The sequence below is a fragment of the Dama dama genome, chromosome 14, assembly GCF_033118175.1.
Source record: "Dama dama isolate Ldn47 chromosome 14, ASM3311817v1, whole genome shotgun sequence".
NCBI classification, from domain to species: domain Eukaryota; kingdom Metazoa; phylum Chordata; class Mammalia; order Artiodactyla; family Cervidae; genus Dama; species Dama dama.
The window spans coordinates 4550558-4560937 of record NC_083694.1 but is presented as its reverse complement, the minus strand read 5'-3'; the positions used below and the strand labels follow the sequence as shown (position 1 = coordinate 4560937).

At 37.2% G+C, this 10380-nt stretch overlaps 1 protein-coding gene across 1 annotated transcript; it reads right to left on the bottom strand.

Annotated features, from left to right (window-relative positions):
- Window positions 1-1610: 1610 nt before the first annotated feature.
- Window positions 1611-9367, bottom strand: LOC133068981 (apolipoprotein R-like). Its single transcript, XM_061159995.1, has 4 exons — window positions 9057-9367; window positions 3873-4043; window positions 2922-3097; window positions 1611-2353 (listed from the first exon to the last, which is right to left on the bottom strand). Exons 1-4 carry the CDS (start codon window positions 9139-9141, stop codon window positions 2198-2200), a joined length of 588 nt encoding a protein of 195 aa, XP_061015978.1. The 5' UTR covers window positions 9142-9367; the 3' UTR covers window positions 1611-2197.
- Window positions 9368-10380: the final 1013 nt, after the last annotated feature.

Genomic DNA, 10380 nt, shown 5'->3' with positions numbered 1-10380 from the left:
CATCGTAAGCTGAATCTGTCCCATGTATAATAAACCCTGCCTGCAAGATGCCTGGTGTGGATAACTTGACATGACTGCCAATAACTTTAATCCTTTTTGTGGCATAGTTTCACAAACTGCAAGCAAATTAAAAAAGCTTTTTGACTGGCTTTTGCTTCAAAACAGTCCCAAAATGTAGTTACCTAAAGCAACTACTTATAAACAAGGATCCTTCTGGGAAGTCTTTCTGATATGGTTCAAGCTCAGCTGGTCTCGGTTAGCCCAGCTGAGGTGCCTGTAGTCAGTTGGTGAGTTGGCTGGAGACTGGCTAGTTCCCATGGCCTCACATATCTGCTATCAGCTGAGACAAAGAAGGGGAATATATCTTTCATCAGCCAGCAAGACAGCCTGGACTTATTCACACGGTGGTGGATATAGGATTTCGAGAGCAGCAACAAGGGGAACCCTAATGCACAAAGTGACCTGCAAGGTTCTGTTTATATCATATTTGTTATTTTCTGTCCTATTGGCCAAAGCAAATGACAAAGTAGCCCAATCTCAAAGGATGAAGAAAGCATCTACCTCAAACCGAAGGGATTCTTACAGACGTAGATACAAGGACAGGAAATATCTGTGGCCATTTTTTGCCATTTACCATAAAAGGGCAGTCTCCAACCCAGGCCTCATATCTTCCTTTTCAATGCCTCAGGCTTCGTCAGGCTTTCTTCCTTTCTGTCCACGCAGTGTACTCATTCCACTCCCACGGGACCCTTCAGAAGCCTGAGATATGTCCTGTATCATTTCTAGTTCCCCAAATCTGCACTAGTGTCTATAGCACAAAGCGCCATTCTGTATGGCTTGGGATAAAAGACTTTCACTTTTGTAAACAACCATATAAATGGTTTCCAAATCAGGAACTCAATAGTTAAAGTTTTAGTAGCATACCATTACTATGTGAATTTTCAAGAGCTGCAGTAATTATCATATTGAGTTCTTTTCATTTCAATTACTCCTTAACTTCAAGTACTAGTATTTCTGTAATATTGCATACTTTACCCACAGAGAAACATCCTCATGTCTTGTAGCTGGTGCTTCATTCTCTGCACTTTTCTTCTTTACAGCTTCCAGATTGCAAGGTATACTAATACTTGTTAACATACACATTGTGGAAAATCTAGAATGGCATTGTATAATATAGTTAATAGCCACATGTAGTTATTGAGTATTTCAAATACGGCTAGTTCAAATTTTGATGTGCTGTAATTTAAATATATCTATACTTAAATGCAGTATATATACACATTGCATTTATATACAGCATATATATGTATATACTATATATATATATATATATATATACTGTAGTATGAAGAAAAGAATGTTAAATATAATGCTAATAATTTTCACATTGAGTACATATCAAAATGACTCTATTTTGAAAATTTGGGTTAAATAAAATATATTATTGAAACTAATTTCAAATGTTTATTTTTACTTTTTAAATGTAGCTACTGAAATTTATATATTTTGGCTCTCAAAATTTATCCTAGAAATTTACCAAAAAATAAAAGATAAGGGATTATATTAATATCAACCAAATTATGTTTGAATGTATTTGAGGACAAAGAACATTGTGAAAGATAAAGAAGTTTATTACATAATGAAAAAGGGTCAGTTATCAAGAAGATACAAATTCTAAACATTAATGCCCCTAATAATAGTACTTCAAAATATATGAAGCAAAAACTAAAAGCTGCAGGAAATAATAGGCAAACATACAAAGAGAAATTTGATACCCCTTCTTCCAATCATTGATAGAACAAATAGACTGAAAATCAGCCAGGACAGAGAAGACTGGAGCCATCTAACTGACATTTATAGGGAGTGCCACTCAGCAGCAAAACACACAGTCTTTACAAGAATACATGGAATATCGAGCAAGTGCCACATTCTAAGCCATAAAACATTTATCAATAAAATTGGTAAATCCAAGGCAGACTGGTCAGGAAGCAAAAAGAGAGAAGATATGAGTTATCAGCATCAGGAATAAGCATCACTATAGATCCTACAGCCAATCAAAGAATACAAAAGTCACAACTGTAGAAGTTAGTAGGGTAAAAAATACTGTATTTTGTGTGAGTGTGGCGAGAACTATCCTGCACAGTGAAGTATATTGATACTGCAGCTCCTTTCCTGAGCATGTATCCAAGAGAAAGCCTCAAGCAATTTCCTGTTTGCGTCTTTCTTGCTCCAGTTTTTCGATCTCCAGAGACAATTTACGTAACTCCAGGGCCAGCTTCGCCTCCCAGGTATTCGGGAGACACTTTAGGAGTTTTTGGCCTTTCAAGACTGCCTCACAAACTTCATCACCTACCTGAAAGAGGAAACAAAAAGAGTGATTTCAGAAAGTTTCCTCATCCTTGTGAAGGGTGCGCTTCCTCAGGAAGTCTCAAGGCATGAGGAAGACTGGAAGATGAAGAACAACCCCAGGACCGATGATGGGTAGGAAACTCCAGAAAAATACTCTGGATCCTAGAAAAATATTTCCCTGAGACCTCAGTCTGTATCTGTTCTTAAATAACAATCAGCATCAGTGTCAAGCATAGAGAAGTATAAGCAGGAGGGAAATCCCCCAAAACCACCCAAAAACACAACTAGCATGTCAGTCCTGCTGACCAACCGGAAATGGAGCAAAACCACACAATTTATTGGAGGAAATACGAGACGCTAGGTATCTGGTCAATAAGACTCTTCTGTTCACACACCTGAGATGACCTACTGTAAAGTGGAAAGAGCCAATAGACCCCTTATAAATTCACCCCCCGCAACTGAGATAGCCCTTTAGGATATATTATTTGTTTTTCTATTTTATGAACCATCCCATTTTCCTTTAATTTATTTTGAGATGTCATATGACATAAAATTCATTGGGTGTTACTCACCTTCTCACACTTGGGCACATTCGGACTCCAAGATTTGTCCTCTGAGCAAAAGATGTTCTGGGAACCAACCATCCTATAGCCAGGGTCACACCTGACAGTGACAGTTTCAGGGGTGACATACTGATCCTTCTCCACAGACAGCTTTCCATTGGATATTTCTGGTTTTTGGCATAGAGCTGTAATCAAGACACATTTTCTTAGCATTGTGAGTATCTCAAATACAACACATTTTAACACTAATAATATCATTTAAAAAGGATAAAAACATCGCTGAATTCTACCTTTCCTTTCTACGCTACAGAGAGACTACTACTACTACTTCTACCAACACTGGCAAGGATTTATGGAGCTCTGGCTGGAATCACCTATGTGCAAACACAATATATACATCATTTAATGTAAGCTTTCAGCAACTCTGTGAGGGAGGCCCTATGGTTATCTCATCTTAGAGATGAGGCAACTGAGACCCAGGGAAATTAAATGCCTTGCCCCACGTCACATAATTGCAGTGGCAGAGCAAGAGTGAGAACCTAGGGGTTGTTTTGAGCTGTTCACTTCTGCCCTATGGCACCTCTCTTCTTGCCTCAGTTTCCTCTTGTGTAAAATAAAAATAGCACCAGTAACTCAGCTCCTGGATTTATTATGAGTGAAATTATTTAAATAACCTTTAGGAACATTTTCCTTATTCTGCCATAATATCCACTTTCCCAATAAGGAGGTCAACCCTATCAGTCAACTCTCCCATGAAAGATTCTGGCCTCTACAAGAATTTGAGGGTGCCATTTCTTGGATAAGTGGGAATTAAACCACAGTGGACCTCACTCAGGCTCAAGCACATGCTCGTGACAACTCTACCTCTGGCTGGGACGCTTTCTTTCAGAGTCACTTCTGAATTACTCCACAGTAGCTCTATCTCTTAGTGCTATTCTTCCCCCGGGGAACCAAGATTACCTTTACACTCAGGAGCCATTGGTGACCAATTTAAAAATGAGCAGGAGATTCTAGCCTCTCCAACAAGAGTATATCCTTCCTGACATTCATACTCAACCACATCAGTTCTCAATATTCCTTTTTCGATATATGTAAAGCTTCCATGTTTAATTTCAGGTGGTGAACTACAACCTTCAATGGTGAAAGAGAGAGAAGAGATTTCTGTTGTTGTTATTTTTTAACACATTAAACAAAACAGCATTCAACTAAAGTAATCTATTGAAAGACTTTTATCCTTCCCAATCAATTTCACTGCCCTTGAGATAATTGGGATAATTCACAAAGAAGGAATGTGGTGGTGGTGGTTTAGTTGCTAAGTCATGTCCAACTCTTGTGACTTCATGGACTGTAGCCTGTCAGGCTTCTCTTGCTTGGATTCTCCAAGCAAGAATACTGAGTGGGTTGCCATTTCCCTCTCCAAGGGATCTTCCCAAAGCAAGGATCAAACCCAGGTCTCCTGTATTGCAGGCAGATTCTTTACCAACTGAGCTATGAAGGAAACACCAAAGAAAGATTGTTCTCCTCTATTGCCATGTGGCTGGAAATTAAGGAAAGGAGGTATGTATAAGAGTATCTGAGGGAAAGATAACTGATCCTCACCTTGTATACAATTATTTTTTTCAATAAGTGTAAATAGCAAAATATGTGTATAAGCATTTACTATAAAATGTCAGGCAGTACTGGAAGCATTTAACAAATATTAACTCATTTAATTCTCCCAAACAACGCTATGAGGTAGGCATTATTACTATTATTTTTGTTTCATAGATGAGGAAACACAGAGAAGTACAGTAACTTTCCCAAGTTCACACAGGGAGGGACTGAGTCAGTGCAGTTCTGCTCCACGCAGACCACGGTCTTGGCAATACACTGCCTCAGCAGAGAGAATGGGCTACTTGGGGACAGTGGAAGACTCTCAGTAATTAAAGCTTAGAGTCAGTCTTTCTTTTTTTTTTAACTAAAGTTACTAAAGAAACATTTGTGATGGAGAGACATTGTTCTGTGAAAACTTGCAGGGACTGTGCAAATCCAGAATACCTTAGCACCTCCGTACCCATCAATCCCAAGAGTACTCTATGTTTTTGCATCTTTTATATAAGAGAATGTTAGAAAATGTTTTCTGAAATTACTTTGATAATGAAATAAGAATTAATCCATATAAAGACATTATATCAAATTTCACAAAGCCCTGGAGAATTTAGTTAATAATTTTAATACATTGGTAAATACACATAATTTTAGGAAACAGACTTTAGGTTTATCAGGACTTGGAAAGCTTTCATAATTTGTGTCTTCTATAAATAAAAGATAAAAGCCATAGAGTAAACCTGGGTTCAATGAATTTTCTAGAGCACCTCAGAGAAATATTTCAGTTACCAGATTTATTGTAAAAGGGTATAACTCGGGAACAGCCATACAGAAGAGACGCAAAGGGCAAAGTGTGTGAAAGGGGCACAGAGCTTCCATGCCCTCTCCAGAAATGCAGTTTCCCTGCACCTCTACATATTCATCAACCAGAAGCTCTCTAAGTCCCATCTTTTGGGGGTTTTATGGAGGCTTTATCACACAGGCATGGCTAATAAAAGTATTGGTCATTAGCAACTGATTTAACCTCCAACCCCTGCCTCCTCACCAGAGGCAGAGGGTAAGACTGATAATTCCAACCCTCTAATCATATGATTAGCAACCAGTGCCCATCTTTGGGCTTACTCATGGTTCAGCAGTCAAGAATCCACCTGCAGTGCAGGAGACGCAGGAGATGTGGGTTCGATCCCTGGGTTGGGAAGATCCCCTGGAGGAGAGCATGGCAACCCACTCCAGTATTCCTGCCTGGAGAAACCCAGGAAAAGAGGAGCCTTGCAGGCTACAATCCAAAAAGTCAAACACGACTGAAGTGACTTGAGCACCCATCTTTAGTTGGGGTCCCGAAGTTAGTTCATTAGACACTTTTCTCACCATCTTTACTTAGGATATTATCAGAGTTTGGGGAGCTGTGAGCCAGGAACCTTGGACAAAGACCAAATACACATTTTTTGAATGACCAAATGACCAAAAAATATTTTTTTTCTTACAAATCATACTATCACATTTGTGAATGTACCTGACTAACCCTGGCACACAACAATCTTTGGTTTCTCTGAACTATAGTTCTTGTTAGCAATAACAGGTGGATCAATCTATGCCCTAAGCACTGTGTTAAGCACTTCACTTACAACATTCCATTTAATTCTAAAAACAAAAACAAAAAAACCTTACCTGAGTGTCATTGTCATCCTCATTTACAGATGAAGGAACAGACTAATCTAATCAATAAAGTATAAATAGAAAGACTAAGCAAATAAATCACACAATGAGTGAAGTACAAGTCTTCAATATGTTAAAGACATTCTATTTTCTGTCTCACTGGTTTGGCTATTATAGTGCAGGGTATGTGTGTGTGTATATCTGTGCTGACAGATAAATAAGTAGACGGACACATCTTTATTCTACTTTTGCATCTTGAGGGCAGGGAGCACATTTCATACCTCTCCACACCACAGACACTTAATATGTTCCTCTGAAAAGGGCAGTTCCCAAACAGATATTTGTGAGAAGGTGATGTTACCTATACAGGAAGTCTAGAGCTCAAGTATAGCCCTTCTTGAGGCTCACATGAAATAATTTTTTATTAACACAATAGACATAAGATTGTTGCACTAAACTCCATGGAGAATATTAAGGGGCATATTGGAACCTCGTTAAAATAGGGAGGATGGCATATAAATAGTTAAGTCAAAATAGCAGGCAGAGTATGGCAAATGTCAAAAGAAAGCAGAAAATATGTACTATAAGAAGAGGGAGAAAGAGTCCCATGCATTAAATATGCCAGGAAAATGCCTTCTAGGGTCAGGAATTGGAATTGGATAAGTAGCTGCATGGAAGAGGCATTTTATATTGAGTGGGAATTATGTTAGCAAGAATGAGAGGGAGCAAATCACATGGGAATATTTATGGTTGGTTAATAGGCTAGTTTAACTAGAGAATCACATAGAGGACAAGTGTGAGAGGTAGGCTATGAAGCTGGGATCAGATTATGACAGGTTTTAAACAATAGACTAGGTTAAAGGCATAATTCCATAAACAATGGAGGAATTAAGGAAATAAAAAGGAAGGAGCTTATTCAAAAGATAAATGAGTAACTCACAAGACTTCTTGACGAATAGTATATGGCCTTTCTTTACTGACTTAGACAAAATGGAAATAGAAATTCAAAGATGAATGTGGAAGATTGGTAGAATAAATACACCACACACATAGACATACACACACATACATGAAAGAGAATCTATTACTTACTAAACAGGTTAAAAAATCATCAGGTCCAATTCCTAGCCAAACACTTGAAGAAGTTTATAATCCTATATTGACCTTTTTGCCTAACTTTTAGCCTTCTCTCAATTATTTTCATCTTTTTGCAGAAGAAGCCTCCAAAATAATGATACCACCATATCCTCTTTAGAAATTAACTTAGACAAAAGAAAAATCATATAAGAAAAAGGAAAGGATCTATACATTAAAAGAAACTTAAGAGGCATATAAATCAATTGTGATGTATAGACCTTACTTGGATTCTAATTTGTATAAGTAAACAGTTACAAAAATATTTATAAATAAGCCAATCAGGAAAATTTGAAAACTAGATACTTGATTTTATGTAAGTATTACTTAATTTTGAATATTATAATGGTTTGTGATAGCTTTTAAGAAAGAATGTCTATCTTTTAGAGATACATGCTAAAATATTCAGAAGCAATGTTCAAGATTTCCTTCTAAATAGAGAGTGGGCAAAATGAATGTGGATATGGTGAAAACAAGAATGACCATGAGTTGATAATTGCTGAATCTGAGTAATAAGTATTTGAAGCTTTGTACATATTTTAAGTTATCAATAGGAAAAAAAGAAATCACATTTTCTGATTTAAAAAAATCACCGTTAATGCACAGATTTCATTTATATAAAGCACAATTAAATGCTCTAGTCACATTTCTCCATAGAGTCCCACAAGTACTATCAAATCTTCTCAGTGCTGATTAATTTATAAACATTACCAAACTGCAAAGAATGAAACTTTACATATATAAAATGTCATTTACAGAGAGCTCTTTTACATATAACTTATGACTTAAGATTCTAGTTAATTTTCTCAGAATTAGTGGTAACAATTACAATTTAAATTTTGCTTAATAGATGGTAATAACATGCCAATGGATTAGAAACAAAAATTATGTCTGAGGGTAATAAACTAATTTAAAAATTAATAACTTATAAACATTTGTGAGTTCATATTTATGTATAATTATGAAAGCAATATTATTTGCAGTTTATTCTTTTCTTTTAATTGAAACATAATTGACCTCAACAGTATGTTTAATCTAGGTATATAGCACATTTATTTACCTTATAAAATGCATTCATGTTCTATTGCTCAGTCATGTCCAATTCTTTGTGACTCCATGGACTGTGGTTCAAAAGGCTCCTCTGTCCATGGGATTTCCCAGGCAAGAATACTGGAGTGGGTTGCCATTTCCTTCTCCAGGGGGTCTTCCCGACCCAGGGATGGCAACTGCATCTTCTGCATTGCAGGCAGATTCTTTACCGTCTGAGCCACCAGGGAAGACCTTTATAAATGCTCACCGTGATAATCTAGTTAATATCTGTCACCATACAAGGCTATTACAATACTGTTGACCATGTTCCCCATGCTGTTTATTTCATTCCCACAATTCATTATCTGTTTACTAGGGCAGACCCCCAGGAATTCAAACAAAACAGCTGTTTCTCTAATAATAATATAAATCTAAAAGTACTAAAATATTTTGAAAACTTTTGGGAATTCAGTTGTTCCATTAATGAAATAGAAGTTAATAAACAATTTATTATAACATTGGTAAAGCAATTTGTTAACTGAAATTGACATTAGTAAAACAAGTTATTATACCTCCCACAAAGCAATATAAATCATTTCAAGTTGATCATACTTTTAAAATTCCTAATATGGAATGAATATATTTGCAATTTATTGGTTTAACTACCTTCTTGCCATTAATTGAACACTGTTCTAATGGCTTTTCTGGGACCTGAGAACCCGCAACTATTTTACTCACCTTGTAAGCCATCAAGGCAGAGGAGCACGGTCAGAATCCCAAAGAGGTACAGAACTGGAGACTTTCTCCCTGACACAGGCTTCATGGTAAGTGTTGACAATTGTGACCAATGGAAGCCCAAAGATCACAGGTTACACCTGAAAATATCTGGAAGGAAGATAATGAACTAGCAGCAGCACTCTCCAAATGAGTTCAGCTGCACAATAGTCAGCAAAACTCCAGGGTAAAAAAAAAAAAACGCAGGTCAAAACTCTGAACTGAGAGCTTCTTCCTCCTCAGTTAGGAAGAAGCTGAGTGGAACAGGGCAGAATGAGGACTTTTGCAATCAACTAAGTCAAAGGGCACTAGAGACCTCAATACTATCATCAAGATCTGACGCCACAAGCCAGTGGGACTTTCGAGAGTATTTAGAACTCTGAGAGTATTTACAAACCGTAACCCCAATCTTTTTTTGTGTGTGTGCTAGGACTGGAAATTGCTCTCTTGAGATGTAAATGATTAATTTCTGAGTGACAAGATAAATAAGGGATTTTTTTTTTAAAAAAGCACTTTGGTTCAGAGTGGAAGTCTCCACAACTCTCAAAGCAAAACTTGAGTTAGCTCAAGCTGAACATTAAGTCCAGTGGAGCTTGGATACTAGTGTGAGAGGAAGCCATTCCTGAGAAACACTATTAGGAAAAGTTATCACTTTGGTTATTAGTTTGGACTGCCAACAGCAGGACAAAATTTTAAAAAACAGAACCTGTTGGAGAAAGTTATTTCCTTCCTGAAGTTCTAAAGCCCAGTGGGGAAAGACAAGCATGAAAAGGCTCAGGAATATAAATGGGCCTGAAAATATGACTCTTCCAAAGAAAGGCAATGCCAAAGAATGCTCAAACTACCACACAATTGCACTCATCTCACACACTAGCAAAGTAATGCTCAAAATTCTCCAAGCCAGGCTTCAACAGTATGTGAACTGTGAACTTCCAGATGTTCAAGCTGGATTTAGAAAAGGCAGAAGAACCAGAGAACAAATTGCCAACATCTGTTGGATCATCAAAAAAGCAAGAGAGTTCCAGAAAAACATCTATTTCTGCTTTATTGACTATGCCAAAGCCTTTGACTGTGTGGACCACAACAAACTCTGGAACATTCTTAAAGAGCTGGGAATACCAGACCACCTGACCTGCCTCCTGAGAAATCTGTATGGAGGTCAGGAAGCAACAGTTAGAACTGGACATGGAAAAACAGACTGGTAACCAATAGGAAAAGTAGTACACCAAGGCTATATACTCTCACCTTGCTTATTTAACTTATATGCAGAGTACATCATGAGAAATGC